We start from the raw sequence: 19,615 nt of genomic DNA, 5'->3' as shown, positions 1-19,615 counted from the left end.
TTTTTCTTACCCCCTTTTTAAAAAATTTTGGGGTATCATTCCAACCAATTACCTTATATATACACCTCCTGTCTACATATATTCCTTTTAATTGTTCTTAGAGTAACAAAGCTGTTAAATTACAAATATAATTAAACAATTTGATCTTACTGAATATCATATGTTTTCTCTTTCTTAGTTCTTTTTTACTTTTTATATTTCCCTTGAGTCTTGCATTTGGAGGTCAAATTTTTTTTATTCAGCTCTGGTCTTTTAATTAGAAATTCTTGAAAGTCTTCTATTTTGTTAAATATCTGTTCTCCCCAAAAAGTACGGATTCAGTTTTGCTGGGTAGATGATCATTGGTTGCAATCCTAATTTCTTTGCTTTTCAGCATATCATATTTTAAGCCCTCTGGTTCTTCAGTGTGGAAACTAACAAATTCTGTGTCATTTTGATGATAGCTCCATGGTATTTGAATGGTTTCCTTTTAGTTGCTTGGAATACTTTCTCCTTGATCTGTGAGCTCTGGAACTTGGCTATGATTTTCCTGAGAGTTTTCATTTTAGGATCTCTTTCAGGCACTGATTGATCAGTTATTTAAATTTCTACTTCATCCTCTGTTTCTATTCAGGTCATTTTCTTTGATAATTTCTTGAAAGATGCTGTTCAGGCTTTTTGTTTCCTTTTTCTTTCTTTTTCTTTTTGGTTCTTGCTTTTTGTATAATCCAAAAATTCTTATATTATCTTTCCTGGATCTATTTTCTAAGTCACTTGTTTGCCAATGAAACTTTTCATGTTTTCCTTTGTCTTTTTATTTTAATTTTGATTTATAATACATTGATGTCTTAAAGACTTAGATTCGTTGCACTTGCTGATTTGTAATTTTTAAGGAATTATTTTCTTCAGTAAACATTTGTACTTCCTTTTCCATTTGGCCAATTCTATTTTAGGGAATTATTTTCCTTGGTAAATTGTTGGATATCTTTCCCCATGGTACTGACTTTTCTTTTCATGGTTCACTTGCATTGCTCATTTCTTTCCCCAATTTTCTTGTACATCTCTAATTTGCTTTCAAAAATACTTTTTAAGCTCTTTCAGGAATTCTTTTTGGACCTGAAACAAAATTATATTTTTTGGAGGCTTCACATCTAATCATTTTGACATTCTAAGTTTAATATTCTTGTCTAAGTTTATGCCTTTATCCGTCTTATCACCATAGTAACTTTCTATAGTCAAGCTTTTTTTTGTTCTCTTCCTCATTTTTTTTTCCTTTTCTTTTTGTAACTTTGAAAGTTATGCTTGGGCCCTGCATTCTCCCACATTTTTTTTTGTTGGTGCTTTGGGTCTTACTGCTGGCTTTCCCTTGATGGGTCTTGCAGGAAGGACATTGTTGTTAATTTGCCCCAGGGATGGGCCCTGCTGGTGAGTTACTATAGAAACAAAATTTCTATGCTGGTAGGCCCTAGGGGATGCATCTTGTTTTTGGCTAGCCTTGGAGTGGGGCTTGACTAGTAGTTGGCAATGGAGTCAAGGCCTTGCTCGTGGCTTGTGCTGGGGATGGCATCACTGGGGTGGGGCTTTGCTGCACTTCACAAACTGCTCACTTGCCTAGGGAGCTGCTGGTTTGCAGGAGATCAGGGCCTCCTTGATAGATTGTCCCAGGCTCAGAGACCTGCTGCAGGACCCCTGCTATGAAGTTGGCTAATGTTCTTGGATCTAGCTCTCCTCTAACCCCAGGGAGACAGATCTTTCCTGTCCATTTAGTAAACTGCTTCTATACTCCCAGATCACTTCTAAGGTGGTTTTCTAATTGTTTGGAGGGGAAACTGGGAGGGCTTCAGAGGGTTCCTTCTTCCTGCCACCATCTTGGCACTGGAAGTCCTTCCTATAAACTCTTCACATGAAATATTATTTCATTTTCTCTCATCCTTTTGTGATTTCTATTTATGCATAAGTTTTACAGTATACAATATTGTTCACATAGTCGCACATATGTGCATACATATGCATACATAAATATAAATTATTAAATAAATCATCAATGGGTTGTGTTCTCAGAAAAAAATTGCCAACAAAATGTCATCAAAAATTTGGAAACACTAATTAAGGATATTTGATCTAGCTTTACCAATGGGCTTTATTCCAAGGGTTATTAATGGGGGCCCACAGAAATGAACAAGATTAGAAAGAGTACTTTGAGATGCAGTGTGACATAATGGAAAAAGAATTATACTTAGAATCAAATGAGCTGCTTTCAGAATTGATGACCTCTAGGATTTCTTCCACTTCTAAATCTATGATCATAGGATTCTGTGCTCTGTCAACCTTTGTTGAGTTTGGTTGAACTCTTTTCTTTGTAACTTCTTGTTCTTGTTCAGTGGTTTCATTGATGTGGGTCTCTTCATGTCCCCATTTGGGTTTTTCTTGGCAAAGAACCAGAGTGGTTTGACATTTCATACTCCAGTTCATTTTACAGATAAGGAAACTGAGACAAACTTGGTTAAGTGACTCTACCAGGGTCACACAATTAGTAAGGGTTTGACGCCAGATTTGAACTCAGCAAGGTAAATTTTCTTGACTCTGAGCCTTGCATTCTATTCACTATGCAACCTAGCTGACCCTTCTTGCAATTTGATTCCCTTCAAAAACCTCATTTCCACTCTATCTCTTTTTTCTTTTTCTTTTACTTACCAGTAATTTTTTTAAATTACATGTAAAGATAGTTTTCAACATTTATTTTTGTGAAGATCAGGCATTTCAGTTTGTTTCCTCTTCTTCTCCACATGCCTTCCAAGACATCAAGAAATCTGATATACATCATGCATGTGGAATCACATTAAACATACTTCCACATTAGTCATGTTGTGAAAGAAAAATCAGAACAAAAAGAAAAAACAATGAGAAAGAACAAAAAAGTGAAAGCAGTATGATTAAATGCACATTCAGATCACATAGTTCTTTCTCTGGATGTGATTAACATTTTCCATCATGAAATTTTTGGAATTGTCTTGGAGCATTACATTACTGAAAAGAATAAAGTCAGTCATAGTTTAACATCACACAAAGTTGCCGTTACTATATACAATGTTCACCTGGTTCTTTTCACTTCATTCAGCATCAATTCATGTAAATCTTTCCAGGTTTTTCAGAAATCTTCTTGCTCATCACTTCTAATCACACAATAGCATTACATTACACACATATATCATAACTTGTCCAGTCATTCCCCAATTGATACGCATCCCTTAATTTCACTGTCTTTGCCACCACAAAAAAGCTGCTTCAGATATTTTTGTATATGTGGGTCCTTTTTTCCCTTTTATTGATTTCTTTGGATACAGAGCTAGTAGTAGTATTTCTGGGTCAAAGGGTTTGCATGCTTTTATAGTCCTTTCGAAAAAAAATGCTTCCATATTACTCTCCTGAATGTTTGGACAGTTCACGACTGACTAACAATTTATTAACACCACTCTATTTATTAGCCAGTAGCAGATTGTTTGATAATTACCACTTTATAATATAGTTTGAGATCTGGTACAGCTAGATACTTTTGCATTTTTTCAATGATTGCCCTGATATCCTTGAGCTTTTGTTATTCCAGATGAATTTTATTTTTTTCTAACTCTATAAAATATTTGGATAGTCTGATTGGTATAGCGCTTTGGATTAATTTAGGTTGTACTGTCATTTATTTTTCCATAATGGTTCAGCCTATCCATGATTAATTAATATTTTCCCAGTTATTTAGATCTCACTTTATTTGTGTGAAAAGTGTTTTATAGTTAGGTTCATATACTTTCTGAGTTTGTCTTGGTAGGTAGACTCCCAAGTATTTTATATTGTCTACAGTTACTTTCTATCTCTTGTTAATGGATTTTGTTGGTAATATATTGAAATTCTGATGATTTATGTGGGTTTGTTTTGTATCCTGACTCTTAGCTAACATTTTTCATAATTTCAAATGGGTTTTTTTGTAAATTTGCTAAGATTTTCTAAGTATAACATTATATCATCTGCAAAGAGTGATACTTTTGTTTCCCCCATACCTATTCTAATTCCATCAGTTTCTTTTTCTTCTCTTATTGTTGAAGGCTACATTTCTAGTAAAATATTAAATAATAGAAGTGATAATAGCCATCATTGCCTCACCCCTGATTATATTTGGAAAGTTTTGACTTTATCTGCATTAAAGAAAAAGCTTGTTGATAATTTTAGATAAATATTAGTCATTTTAAGTTAAGCTGCATTTATTCTTATATTCTCTAGTAATTTTAGTAGGAATGGGTCCTGTATTTTGTCAAAGTTTTTTTCTGCATCTATTAAGATAATAATGTGCATTCTGTGGCTTTAGTTATTGATATGATCAATTACATTGATAACTTTCCTAATATTGAATCAATTCTGCATTTCTCCTGTAAGTCCCATTGTGTGTGATTCTTGTGATATATTGCTGTATTTTTGTTAGTATTTTATTTAAATATTTTCCATCAGTATTAACTGGAAAATAGGTCTATAATTTTCTTTGTCTGATTTTGGCTCTTCCTGGTTTGGGTATCAGCACCATATTTGTCATATTAAAGAATTTGGTAGGACTCTTTCTTCACCTATTTTTCTAAAGAGTTTATATCACAATAGTGATTAATTATTCTTTAAATGTTTCATAGAATTATTTTCTAAATACATCTGGTCCTGGGTTTTTTTTCTTAAGAAGTCATTAAAGGCTTGTTCAATTTCTTTTTCCAATATTGTGTTATTTAAGTATTTTATTTCTCCATCTGTTATCTGTGTGATTTATATTTTGCTAGATATTCATCCATTTCATTTAGATTTTCATATTTATTTGGCATAAAACTGGTCAAAATATATCCTAACAGTTGTCTTCATTTCCTCCTCATTGCTGGTGCGTTCATCCTTTCATTTTGGATACTAGTGATTTTATTTTCTTCCCTTTTTGAAATTAAATTAACCAATGGTTTCTCTATATTAATGGACTTTTCCATTTAAAAAGTTTCTAGTTTTATTTATTAGTTCACTGGTACTTTCAATGTTATTAATCTGTCCCTTGATTTTCAGAATCTCCAATTTGGTTTTTAATTGGGGGTTTTTTATTTGTTCTTCAAGTTGTTGTTTTGTTGATTTGTTTTTTTTTTACTAAAATGACCAATTCATTGATCTGACTTTTCCTTGTTGTACTAAGATAAGGAATTATATAGATATTATATGTGTGTGTGTGTGTGTGTGTGTGTACAATTTGAATACCACTTTGAATACATTCAATAAATTATGTTGTCTTACTCTCCATCTCATTTTACAGAGGAGGAAAATGTCTTACCAGGGTTACAAAGGGTTAAGTGTCTTGTCAGGGTCACTCAGCAAGTATGTATGAGGCCAGATTTGAACTCAGGAAGATGACTCTTCTTGACTCCAAGCCCAGCACTCTATGCACTCTGCAACCTAACTGACCCTCCTTGCAACTAGATCCCCTCTAAAAACCTCACTACTCTCATTTGTAAAACAGAAGTGATAATATCACAGTACTATCAACCATGCAGTTTTGTGAGGCTCAAATGAAATAATGGTTTAATATCCATAAACATATAAATTGTTACAATTTATGCCTCTGAAATCAATGGCTACATATAATACTGAGCAATGGTTCTCAAATTGTTCTTTCCAGATTGACCATATGTTCTCCAAGAGGACTATTTATAATATGGAAATAGTTTGTTTCTGGTGTGAAGTAATAGTTTACTTATGGCAAACTTAGGGAAAAGATTATTAATTGTAGGCTACATGACAGATAGTATGAGTCAGTGCACACATGTAGTCAAATACTGGACACTAACAGTATTTTTCAATATCTGACAAATAACAGACCATTAATAAATATTTGTTGATTGATTGTTGATATCACACTTGAGGGATATGTGTGTATGTATATATTTACTATTATTGACTTTTCTACCATGTTCTACTCAATAATGTGTATTAGGCAGTTAGGTAGCATGGAGTTCTGGGCTTACAGGCAAGAGGGAATGAGTTCAAATTTAACTTCAGATAATAACTACCTGTGTGACTCTTGGCAAGTCACTTAACTTACATTTGTATCAGTTTCCTTATCTGTAAAATGGGGACAATAATATCATCTAACTCTGAGGGTTATTGTAGGGTATAAAATTTGCAAAATTATTATGCAAAACTTAAAACTTTAAATAACGCTAGATATTATTGTTAATGACAAATGTAGACAAGGAAGGCATATTTAATAAATTTACACATGACTCATATCTGGAAGTGAGATCTAATATACCACTGAAAGAAATAAGCAGAAGTTAAAAGACCATTTGGGAAAAAATTCATGTTGCATAAGAATTTGGATTAGATAACTTTTGCAATTCCATTTGAGATGATATTCATAAACTTAAATAGCATTTCATTAAAAGCAGAACCATTCTGCCTGCTAATTGTAGTATAATTGCTTTGAAGATAAATATGCAAACAATTCTGATGTGTTTTGTCCCCATGAAAGTGATCCTCAAAAAGAAATAGAGAAAATAAAATCCTATGTTTTCTATTCCTGAGGAGGAAAAAACTGAAGAATAATAGATAATTCATAATAAACACACAAATACTTTTGCTGTTGTCTCCATCTCACTTTTAATTTGATCTAATAGAGGATATAATCACTACATTCTACTTATTACATAAAACATCCTTTAAATGTCAAGATCTTAGGTTTTGTTGACAGTATTTTTTGAAAAGTTATATAGCAGATAATTTAATGATTTTTAGTTCAATTTTGTATCTAAGATAAGAGAATTGATAATCATGAGATTTTATTTTGCTTTTTGTTTCTGGAAATGCTATATATCCAGTAATTTACTATAATTTAGCATCCACATGGATGGCAATAAATGGGTCTTCAGCAGTGTTGCTAATACTAAAGTGAGCACGACCATCACTGCCAACGTAGATTTCACTTCCTGTGCAATGGTCATCATTTTTATCTCCAGAAATGACATCACAATATGTTCCAGCAGGAAGACCAGTTTGCAGATTTGATGACAATGCCCTGTAAAACAAAAGGCAAACAAATTAAAAACATACAAGCATGGCCACCCTAGATGCTTAGATTATCAATATGTTTGTTCCATGAGTAAAAATTCTATAAATGAAATGGCTCCACATTGAGTTCTAATGAATCTTGGCAGTCTTCAAACAAGCAAAAGAAACCTAATTCACCACCAGAGATGGCAGAAATTCTTAGCCAGTGGTGAATACTTGAAGGAGAAGATTTGAACAACAGGAATGGAGACTTCAGAAAATTTGTATCTACAATCAATATTCATTGTGTTCTTTCTTAAGAAATGGAAACATTTCAGACCTATGCACTGGTTATTTCCATTCAGGAATGTCCAATCATTTTCAATAATTTACATTTAATAATTTTTAACCTTTTCTTTAGGAAGAAAAATTGTTTTGGACTGAAGGCTAAAAAAATCATCTGGTTCTTCATTGATTGATTGGTAATGTCATCTAATGTCAGTGTACTTTGAGGTCAATGTGGTACATGAAAGCTATGAATTAGAGAGACAAACAGTTGCAATTTTTAACAAAGCAGTACACTTGGCTGATTTTTGTCTTCCATTATTTCACTAATTAGACTGGGAGACTAAGTGTTGGAAGTAAAAGACTCAATTCCAGGTATGGTAGGTTCATTGATACAGGTTTATTAAAAGATCTAAAATGCTAAGATATAACAACCTTGACCAGAAGACCACAAAAGCTTTACATGCCTTTTATAAATTTTTGCTGTCAACCTACTCACTCTTAACAAGAGGTGTGAGAATTTGGAAAGTAAGTTAGAAGATCTTTGTTTTTCTTTTTTTAAAACATCATTCATTTATTTTTAGTTTTCAACATTCATTTCCATAAGATTTTGAGTTCCAAATTTTCTCCCCGTCTCTCCCTTCTCCCCACTGCAAAACACTGTGCATTCTGATTACCCTTTCCCCCAATCTGTCCTCCCTTCTATCACACTCCTCCCTTCCTTTATCCCCATCTCCTCTATTTTCTTGTAGGGCAAGATAGACTTCTATATCCCATTACCTGTATTTATTATCTCCCAGTTGCATGTAAAAAAAAATTTAATATTCATTTTTAAAACTTTGAGTTCCAACTTCTCTCCCTTCCTCTTTCCCCACCCATCCCCACTGAGAAGACAAGCAAATCAATATAGGTTATACATGTGTAGTTATGCAAAAGACTTCCATAAAACTCATGTTGTGAAAGACTAACTATATTTCCCTCCATCCTATCCTGTCTCCCAATTGTTCTATTCTCTCTTTTGACCTTGTCTCTCCCCAAAAGTGTTTACTTCTAATTACCCCCTCCTCCCATTTCCCTTCCCTTCTATCATTGCTCCCACATCTCACTTATCCCCTTCTCCCCTACTTTCCTGTAGTGTAAGATTTTCATACCAAATTGAGTGTGCATTTTATTCCCTACTTAAGTCAAATGTGATGAGAGTAAGCTTCAATTTTTCCCTCTCACCTCCTCCCTTTTCCCCTCCATTTAAAAGCTTTTTCTTGCCTCTTTTATGAGAGATAATTTGCGCCATTACATTTCTCCCTTTCTTTTCCCAATATATTCCTCTCTCATCCCTTAATTTTATTTTTGTAGATATCATCCCTACCTATTCAACTTACCCTGTATCCTCCACTTATATATAAATAATGTCTCCAACTTCCAAAATACTGAGAAAAGTCTCAAGAGTTACAAATATTATCTTTCCATGTAAGAATGTAAACAGTTCAACTTTAGTAAGTGCCTATGATTTCTCTTTTCTGTTTACCTTTTCATGCTTCTCTTGATTCTTGTGTTTGAAAGTCAAATTTTCTATTCAGCTCTAGTCTTTTCATCAAGAATGCTTGAAAGTCCTCTATTTCATTGAATCACCTTTTTTCCCCTGGAGTATTATATTCATTTTTGCTGGGTGGGTGATACTTAGTTTTAATCCTATCTCCTTTGATTTCTGGAATATCATATTCCAAGCTCTTCAATCCCTTAATGTAGAAGATGCTAGATCCTGTGTTACCCCGAGCGTATTTCCACAATACTAGAGTTGTTTATTTCTGACTGCTTGCAGTATTTTCTTCTTGACCTGCGAACTCTGGAATTTGGCTACAATATTCCTAGGAATTTTTCTTTTTGGATCTCTTTCAAGAGGAGATCAGTGCATTCTTTTAATATTTATTTTACCCTCTGATTCTACAATATCAGGGCTGTTTTCCTTGATAATTTCATGAAAGATGATGTCTAGGTTTTTTTTTTTTTGATCATGGCTTTCAGGTAGTCCCATAATTTTTCAATTATCTCTCCTGAACTTATTTTCCAGGTCAGTCGTTTTTCCAGTGAAATATTTCACATTGTCTGCTATGCTGTCATTCCTTTGGTTTTATTTTAAAATTTCTTCATTTTTCATAAGGTCATTACCTTCCATCTACTCCATTCTAATCCTTAAAAAATAATTTTCTTCAGTGAGCTTTTTGATTTCCTATTCCATCTGGCTAATTCTGCTTTTTTTTCTTCTCCTCATTGGCTTTTTGGATCTCTTTTGCCATTTGAGTTAGTCTATTTTTTAAAGTGTTATTTTCTTCAGCATTTTTTGGCAGTCTCTTTTAGCAAACAGGTGACTCATTTTTCATGATTTTTTTGCATCTCTCATTTCTATTCCCAATTTTTGCTCCATTTCTCTTACTTGATTTTCAAACTCCTTTTGGAGCTCTTCCATCACCTGAGACAAATTCATATTTTTCTTTGAGGCTTTGGATAGAGGAGCTTTGACTTTGTTTCTTTCTGTTTGCATGCTTTGGTCTTCCTGTTCACCAAAGTAAGATTCTACAGTCTGATTCTTTTTCTGGTTTTGCTCATTTCCTTGACTTTTTGAGCTCTTTGTCATGGCTGTTCTCCACTTCCAGTGGGGATGAGGGGTGTACTGTCAGCTGCTTGATCCCCCCCACAGTCTGTGGACCTAGAGCTCCAGAAACAGTGGCTGCTGCTGCCCCTGCTGCTGCTGTGGCTACCATGGGTTCTTTTGCCCCTTCCTCCCTCTGAAATCCTGGGGTGGGGGCCAGACTACTCCACTCCCTTACACAAGTCCCACAGGCTTTTTCCATTGACCTTCCAATTTGTCCACAGTGTTTTCAGGTCATGGTGTCTGGAAATCACCACAGCTGCAAGAGATTCAGTCCCCCTAAGTCCTACTCCAGTCCCTTCTGTGAACCAGTGGCCCAATGCTGGATTGCACTCAGTTCCCAGTGTTGTGAGATAGACACTTTCAAACAACCTTCCAGGTTGTATTGGGCTGGAGATTTGCTTCACTCCATCATTCTGTGGGTTTTTCAGCTACAGAATTTGTTTAGAGCCATTTTGTGCAGGTATTTGGCTGGGCTTGGCGGGAGAGCTTTAAAATGTCCTTGTTGTTATTCTGCTATTTTTTTGGAAGATCTTTTTACTCAGGCTATATTTCCAAAAGCTTAAAGCATAACTTAAAGACAGAACTTTCCAACCCTACCTGATGTTATCACAACTTCCACAGTAACCATTACCATTTCCTTTTTTTTTTGATCTGCCTTCCTCATTTTACATAGTCTATAAATACTGTTCTTATTTTCATTTATTTTTATTTCCTCCCTCTCCCTCTAATCTGATAAGGTAATGCATGTAAAGCTTCACACATGTTATAACACTGATATATTGGTTATCAAGGTTGCAATTAACCTCATGATGATGAAGATGAGGAGGAGGAGGAGTGTGATCATGATCATGATCATGACAATGCATCCTTCCTCCCTCAGCATTTGTTACCTGTTTAACAAATCTGTTGCCCTCTTAAAAGTGCACAACTGGAACGTACACAAGTGTTTGAGGTCACTTGTCAGCAATAGAAACAGTTTTTCATTGAGGACAACAAACCAGAACAAGAACAGTCTTTTAACATTATTTAGTTAAACCCATTCCTTTGATCAATCAAAAACTGAGGCTGAGATGTTAAAGTACATGGTGCAGTGAGTGGATAGTAAGTATGACTTGGAGCCAGAAAGATCTACTTTCAAATTCTGACTCAGGCACTTACTGTGTGTCCCTAGGGGAATCACTTAACTGCTCTGTGCCTCAGATTACTCATCTGCAAAATGGGATTAATAATAGCTATAACCTTAAAAAGCCGCTGTGTGTATCAATGAAGCAATATGTTTAAAGTGTTTTATATATAAATTTCAGCTTGCTATATAAATCTTAAGCATAAGGTAACATAGTAATGGTCACATAGTATCATTATTAACTTTCTCTTCTCCCTTATCAGGGCTAATCACTACCACCTCACCCCCAACCAAATTGTTACCTATTAACCAAATTCTCCTAAAGTCATGTATGTAAATATTTTCTTTGTATCTATAGTCTCAAAGAAAATGATGAAAAAAGGCAGAAATGGTACTTCCAGATTTCAAACTATATTATAAAGTAGTAATCATCAGTACTAGAGTATAAAAAAAACAGAAAAATAGATCAGTGGAATAGAATAAGTGAATGGGAATGAAGAACAATCTAACTCTGTAACACAGGGTTCAACCAGTCAGATAAAGTACTTCAGGAAAGTTAAATGAGAATTGCTAGGGAAATCTGAACATATTTTGGCCAAATATAAGTTTAGACAAGCAGCTTAAACCATGTACTACTGTAGGTTTCAAAGGATGAATATAAAATCCAGTTTAGAAAAAAAAAAAAGAATCATGTAATTTGAGAATTGAGATGAAGACCAGAAGTCATTTTAGTGCAATTTGTATATGAAAGGAATCCTCACTATGAAAATAACTGCAGTTTTCTCTTTCTTTTTAATCAAAGAGAATGGAAGGACATATCTTTTGAAGCTATGGTTAGGGAGAAAACTCTCAACCAAACAAGAGAGAAGGGAGAGCACAAAATAAATTTTTTAAATTAGATGAAATAGGCATGCTTTTACACAAATGAAAAAGAATATAACTAAAATAAAAAGAGAAATCATGAATGAGAGAAAATCTTTGGACCAGTTATTCCCAAGAGAAATATACTATCCTGTTTGTTTAAGGAATTTTAAACCAAGAGCCATTCCAGAGCAGAACATAGGAAAAGGACATAAAAATGTAGTTATGAAAGAAAGTATCACAAATTAAGCAAAGATTGCTCCAAATTACTAATAAAAAGAAAAATACAAAATGAAATAACTTTAAGATTTCATCTGAAATCCAGAAAATTGGCACAAAGGTAACAAAAAACAGAAAATTCAATGTTAAAGATAAGTATGCTAATACTGTTACTGGAGCCAGGAATTTTTCTAACCATCCCATGAAAACAGGCTGGAATTGTGTAAAAAAAGTGACTACACTGTTTATACTTGTTGATCCTGAGACTACACTCATGAGTAATTGTCCCAAGGAGACCAAAGACCAAAAGGAAAGATTTCAAATATGTCAAAATACTCATGGAAGTACTTTTTATGGTAGCAAAAAACTGAAAACAAAGTAAATGCACATTCATTGAAAAATAGCTGAACAAATTGTGGCATACAGGTGAAATAAAGTACCAAATTGCCATAAGAATTGACAAGTATAAGGACTTTCAAAAATCATGGGAATCCTACATGAAGTGATATAGAGTAAGGAAAACAGAATTATAAATACAATTATAATCATGCAAATGAAAAGACCTATAAAAACAAGACACACTAAGAGTAATTAGCAATTTGGGTCTGGGAAATAGAACACATTTCTCACCTCTATGTAGAGAGATGAGGAATCACTGTATGTGATACTGCATTGGAAATATTAAAAAATGATGACAATATAAAAACAAAAGAGATTAATAAAACTTATATGTAAAAGAAAAGTAACTACTAAGTTTAGAAGTTTTAGGAATAAATATGAAGCCCCAAATCTGATAAAAATGAGAATAGGGGATAGAGGATGTGTAGTAATGTCTTCTTTATTAATACTCCCTTTGTTGTTTTCAAATACAATATGAAGTATATAGAAAGGCTAAAAGAGAAAATTCCTTCAGGTTAGAAGTGATTTAAGAATGTACTTCATGAAGTCATCATTTTAGAGTTTTTCTCTCTCCTTTTTATCTTCCTTTTCTTTCCTTTCACTTTTTACTTGGCAACATCTATACTTATCCCTACAGGTATCCTTTGGGAATATCAATAAAAGCATCAGGAATAAGAAAAAATGATCAATCAAGCACATGTTTAAATGAAACTTTAAAAAAATCAACTCTTACTTACCAGTCATCGTTGTTAAATACAATGAATCCCCTGTTTCCTCTGCCAAAAGCCACCTGGTTGCTTCCATTATCCCACCAATTTGTAAAACCCTGGCCATTAACTACATTACGGAAAATCACCATATTCCTGTAAATAAAATACATAAAATATTGGTAAATGTATTTGATTTGAGTAGTCTCCTTTTTCTCTTTCTCAATTCTTTGTGAGGATGTGTGTGTGCGTGCATGCGTGCATGCGTGTGTGTGTGTGTGTACACAGTTGGATCCAGACCAAAAGTCTTAGTGCAGTTTTAAGATATTAAAGTTTAATATTACAATAACAATTGTGGGAAACCTGTTTATCAGTTGTTAAGAGAATGCTGTTATACAGTTAGTACTAAGCTCTCCTACCTTATTTGATGCCAGCGGTGTTCACAAACCCAGCCATTGCCACAAGTACTATCTGTGTTGATAGTAGTTACTCGTTTAATCACTCCATTGTCATTGGGTGGTCCAACCCAATCATTAATATCCTTAATTTATCAAAACAGAGACATGAGTATCAGTGATTTCATTTATTTGGTTCCTCCCCCTCCCTTTTCCTATTGCTGGATTTGAGTCCTGTTTCTACTATTTCCTATTTGTGTGAAACTGGACAAGCCACTCTGGGCCATAATATCCTCAACTAAAAATCAGATGCCCTATAAAGTCTTGTCTGCCTCTAAATATGTGATCCAATTCACAGACGGTGTCATCTTCTGCTGAAAATTCCTCAATAACTCCCTATTGCCTACTGAACAAAATTTAAACTTCTCAGCCCATTATTCAGATTTTATACTCTGAGACCATTATGTCTTTCCAGTCTTATCTCCTACTACTCTCTACTACACAATGTAGGCTTTTGCCAAACTGCATTAATGCCTACCCCCTGAATATTTTCAATACTCTTCTTTATAGGCAGAGAATTCAATAGTAGGCACTGTACCTAGAATTCATTCCTGTTTCCATTAACATTTGAAGATCAGTTGAAATGTCACTTCCATCATGAAGTTCTTCCCTGGTTCTTCCAAGAAGTTACAAACTTTGTTCTGCTTCACACCTTACAAAGAATTTGATTTAATTCTCTTTCTCTTCCACTTGTTGAGTATAATTTCATTGTACAGCTATATGTATATTTATTTTATCTTTCCAACTGATTGTGAGGTTGATAATTATGCCTTAATTAGTTTTTGATACTCCTTTGTGTCCCTGAAACCTAACACAATTGTCATATAGTAAACAATCGATGCTTATAGATCATTTGTTAGTTGATTAATTATATCTTTCCCCAATGCCTCCTCACATGATTCTTTGTGCAGTAGTTACTTGCTAAATTTCGAAATTTAAAATACCTTTCCATTCTCAAAATATCTTGGCCACTTGAAGCTTGACATAACTCGTGGAAATCCATAAGGATGAGCAAGCATAAATCCAACTGCCATTTTGTACAATCTGGAAGTTATAAAGCACCGCCATCAAAGAGAAGAAGGTAATTTTGGAGACCACTAGTAAGAACAAAAAGAAAGGTAGAGGATGCTGCCATTTACCTGGCATCCCAGAAGGTGAGAATGGAAGGTCCACCAGCTGCATGGCCCCTCTGGTTGTTATGATTATCCACAAAGACAAGTGCTCTGTCTGAAGGCATAAAGGACCAACCTTCCCCCCAGTTCCTGTACAAAGAAATAAGGAGTGTTTTATTTATGGTTTGCAGGTTCTTCCTGGCTTTCCCTCCCTGTAGGATAATCCTTGACATAAATAAACAGGAAACTTTATGCAGAATGTCCATAATAAGCTGAAAAGAGAAATGGACTGGCAGCCAGAAGAACTGGGATCCCTTTCTGAATTAATCACTTATTAACAATGAACCTCAAATGAGTCACCTGGATCTTAATTTCCATATCAGTAAAAGGAATTTGGTTCCTTAAGGTGTCTTTCAGATCTAATGTTCCAGAGTACAGCTGAGACTCTATTGGGCTCTGTATATGTTGGGTACTTATGTAGTATTTATATACTCTCTGTGAGACTCTGTAGAGGAGAAGAGTATTGTAGAATCTATACTAAAGCAAGGGGTATGATAGGAAGGCTCCAACATGTCATCTTTATATTCCAGTGACTTTTAAATGCTTATAGTCATATGGTCTCAATACATTATTTAAGAAAAGCATTAGCCAAATGTAATTCCATCCTATCATGATTACATTAAAAAATAGTAATTCTTGGGATTCTGAAAGTGCATGTTTTCAAACTGACATCAATGTGTAAGGAAAATGCTTTATTGATACTGATGCAGAACTATCCTGTTTTACACTGGGAACATTTTAATAAATGCCTAAAAAGTTTTGCACACTTATTCAGCAGTAGTTCAGAGGTAAACCTCCCCCCTTATTACTTACTTTAAATAGGCCATCTTTTCTCCATTCCATTTGCGTAGAACTGTGCCAAGTTTTGTACCATATTTGAATTCTGTAACTCGACCATTTCCAAAGTATTCACTGCTTTTAATTGGCTCATGACCCAGATCAATTACCTAGTAGAAATCAGAGAAAGAATATGATGTTTCATGGAAACTTTCAAAATACTTTGGTCATCATATTAGCATTTTGTGCCAACAATTCTAATGCTATATGCTATTAAAATATTCAAATTAATGTACTCATTTTAAGAGAGAAATCTTTCCATTCTGGAGGGATACTCTTAAAAAGCATCATAGTTTCTAGGCACTTTTTATTTTTACCCTGTGATTTATTTCTACCCATATGCTGATTCAGTCCAGGATCACATAACCAAGATTAAACACATAATTGTTCCAGCCTATAGAAGATACATACTTAATCAAAATTATAATTTTTCACAATAAATAAAATAATTACAAGCATACCTGATCACTCAACCTCTGTCCCCAGCCTCTACACACATTTTATCTTAGTACCTCCTGATAAATGAATGGTCTGGATCCTTCAGGGAACCAGTGTGTGTTTAAATTGTTCAGTTTATCCAGAAATGCCTTCATGTCTCCAGGCCATATATGTTTGGAAGCATCAATTCTGAACCCTGCCACACCAATGGAAATCAGGTGGTTCAAATAGGCTGCAATTGTGGAACGCACATAATCTTTCCCCAGGGCAAGATCAAGAAGTCCAGACAAACGGCAGTCTCTAACCTGTAGAAACAATCATGATATATGTGATACATGGGTAGCAGCATCTTCTGGCTCTCAGTTTTGAAGTGATCATTTTAAACACCTAAGATATAATGCACATAAGCATTTTTGACTAGAGTAGTATTAAAATTAGTTTCCTTTTATTACATTATATTATTATGCTATATTAAATTTTATATAATTATATTGTATTATATTATATTATATTTCCTTTATTATAATGAAGAGAGCCCTGACTGAATAATCAGAGGACATTAGGTTCAAATTCTGCTAGTATGAGAAAGTTCTTTATCCTCCCTGGGCATTAGTTTCCTGAATTCTAAAATGAGAGGGTTGGATTACATGGTAGAAGTGGTTCCTTTCAGCTCTAGAACTTAATGAATCTATACTTTCATGTGTGTCTAGAGGCATCTTGGTATTGTGGATTATGTTCCAGGTTTGGAGTCAGGAAGAGCTGCTTTGAGATCCTGTTTCTGAGCAAATCATATGACTTCTATGTCCTTTAGGGAATTCCTCTGAAGGGGCTGCAATTCTTCTAGGGAGTTTCCTATACTGATAATGTTCAATTCAATAAGCATCTCCCTCTCTCTCTCTCTTTTGTTGAGGCATTTGGGGTTAAGTGACTTACCCAGGGTAACACAGCTAGTCAGTTCTTTTTCTTTTTTTTAGTTTTAATTTTCAACATTCATTTTTTTTAAGATTTTGATTTTTAAATTTTCACCCCCTACTTTCCCTCTCCTCTCCCAAGACAGCATGTAAACTGATATAGGCCATACATGTACAATCATTTAAACATACTTGTATATTAGTTATCTTGTAAAGAAGAGTTAGAACAAAAGGAAAACACCACCGGAAAGAAATACAAAAGGAAATGTAGGATGTTTTGATTTTCATTCAGACTCCATCATTTTTTTTCTGGATGTGGATAGTATTTGCCATCATAAGTCTTTTGGAATTTTCTTAGATCACTGCATTTCTGAGAAGAGCTAAATCTATCAAAATTGGGCATCGCACAGTGTTGCTTTAATTGTGTACAGTGTTTTCCTGGTACCACTCTCTTCATTCAGCATCAGTTTATGTAATACTTTCTAGGTGTTTCTGAAGTCTGACTGCTCATCATTTCTTTTAGTACAATAGTATACTATTACTTTTACATACCACAATTTATTCAGCTATTCCCTAATTGATGGCTGTCTCTTCAATCTCCAATTCTTTGCCACAACCAAAAGATCCACTGTAAATATTTTTGTACATATGGGTCATTTCCCCATTTTTATGATCCCTTTGGGATATAGACCTTGGAGTGATATTGCTGGATCAAAAGGTATGCATAGTTTTATAACCCTTTAGGCATAGTTCCAAATTGTTCTCCAGAATGATTGGATGAATTCACAACTCCACCAACAATGCATTAGTATTACAATTTTCCCACATCTTCTCCAATGTTTATCATTTTCCTGTTTTTTTCATGTTAACCACTCTGATATGTATGACATGGTACTTCAGAGTTATTTAAATTTGCATAGTAATTAAGAGCTTTTAACTTTTTTCATCTGAAAACTGCCTGTTCATATCCTCTGATCACTTGTCAATTAGGAATGACATTCTTATGAATTTGACTCAATTCTCTATATTTTTGAGAAATGAAGCCTTTATCAGAGACATTGGCTGGAAAAATTGTTTCTCAGCTTTCTTCTTCCCTTCTAATGCTGGCTGCATTGACTTTTTAGTGCAAAACTTTTATTTTAATGTAATCAAAATTATCCATTTTGTATTTCATAATGTTCTCTATTTCTGGTTTGTTATAAATTCTTCCATTCTCCACAGAAGTGACAGGTAAACGATTTCTTGTTCTTCTAATGTGTTTATAGTATCACCCTTTATGTCTATTTACATGTAGCCATTTTGAGTTTATCTTTGTATATGGCGTAAGATGGTGGTGTACACCTAGTTTCTGCCAAACTATTTTCCAGTTTTCCCAGGAGGTTTTGTCAAATAGTGAGTTCTGGAAAATCTGGAGTCTTTGGCTTTGTCAAAAAGCAGATTAGTATAGTCATTGCCTACTGTGTCTTGTGTACTTAACCAATTTCACTGATCTAGCACCCTAATTCTTAGCCTGTACCAAGTAGTTTCGATGACTGGTGCTTTATCATACAATTTAAGATGTTTAACAGTGAGGGTACCTTTCCTTGCATTTTTTTTCATTAATTCCCTTGATATTATGAAACTTTTGTTCTTCCAGATGAACTTTGTTACTATTTTTTCTAGTTCTATAAAATAACTTTTGGTAGTTTGGTTGGTGTGGCACTAAATTATTTAGTTAATTTAGGTAGATTTGTTGTTTTTATTATATTAGCTTGGCCTTCCCAATAAGCAAGTGATGTTTTTCCAGTGATTTAAATCTGTCTTTATTTGTGTGAAAAGTGTTCTGTAATTGTGTTCATATAGTTCCTGGATTTAGCACGTAGACTCCCAAATACTTTATGTTGTCTACAATTACTTTAAGTGGAATATCTCTTTCCATCTCTTGCTTTTGATCATTGTTAGTAATATACAGAAATACTGATGATTTATGTGGGTTTATTTTAAATATTGCAACTTTGCTAATTCTGCTTTGTTCTTTGAAGGAGTTTTTAGTTGATTCTCTAGGATTCTCTAAGTATACAATCATATGATCTGCAAAGAGTGATAGCTTTATTTCTTTATTGCCTATTCTAATTTCTTTAATTTCTTTTTTTTACCTTATTGCTAAAACTAACATTTCTAGTAGAGTATTGAATAGCAGTGGTGTCAATGGACATCCTTCTTTCACCTCTGATCTTACTGGAAATGCCTCTAGCTTACTCCCATTATATATAATTCTTGCTGATGATTTTAGACAGATGCTACTTACCATTATAAGGAAAATTTCAATTATTCCTATGCACACTAGTGTTTTTTTAATATGAATGGGTATTGTATTTTACCAAAAGTTTTTTCTGCATCTATTGTTACAATTTGTTATAGATAGATAGATGCATCCTGTTAATTTTGTTGTTGATATGCTCAATTATGATGATTTTTTTTCCTAATATTGAACCAGTTCTGCATTTCTGGTATAAATCCCACCAACTCATATGTATCATCCCTGTGATAAGT

At 34.0% G+C, this 19,615-nt stretch overlaps 1 protein-coding gene across 3 annotated transcripts in view; it reads right to left on the bottom strand.

Moving 5' to 3' along the window:
- Positions 1–6,614: 6,614 nt before the first annotated feature.
- Positions 6,615–19,615, bottom strand: part of LOC140527317 (alpha-amylase 1B-like) — a 37,568-nt gene continuing 24,567 nt past the window's right edge. For 2 of the 3 annotated variants that reach the window (XM_072644159.1, XM_072644161.1), the window contains 7 exons: positions 16,247–16,477; positions 15,711–15,844; positions 14,865–14,987; positions 14,670–14,769; positions 13,690–13,811; positions 13,301–13,426; positions 6,615–7,054 (listed from right to left, as the gene is read on the bottom strand). In XM_072644159.1, coding sequence (XP_072500260.1) covers positions 6,865–7,054; positions 13,301–13,426; positions 13,690–13,811; positions 14,670–14,769; positions 14,865–14,987; positions 15,711–15,844; positions 16,247–16,477 — 1,026 coding nt within the window. In that variant the 3' untranslated portion in view covers positions 6,615–6,864. The remainder of the gene's footprint in view (positions 7,055–13,300; positions 13,427–13,689; positions 13,812–14,669; positions 14,770–14,864; positions 14,988–15,710; positions 15,845–16,246; positions 16,478–19,615) is intronic. The other variant, XM_072644160.1, reaches the window with a different exon arrangement.

Source organism: Notamacropus eugenii, chromosome 2 (assembly GCF_028372415.1).
Source record: "Notamacropus eugenii isolate mMacEug1 chromosome 2, mMacEug1.pri_v2, whole genome shotgun sequence".
Taxonomy (NCBI): Eukaryota; Metazoa; Chordata; class Mammalia; order Diprotodontia; family Macropodidae; genus Notamacropus; species Notamacropus eugenii.
The sequence above is the reverse complement of the archived record's forward strand: the minus strand, read 5'-3'. Positions and strand labels throughout refer to the sequence as shown.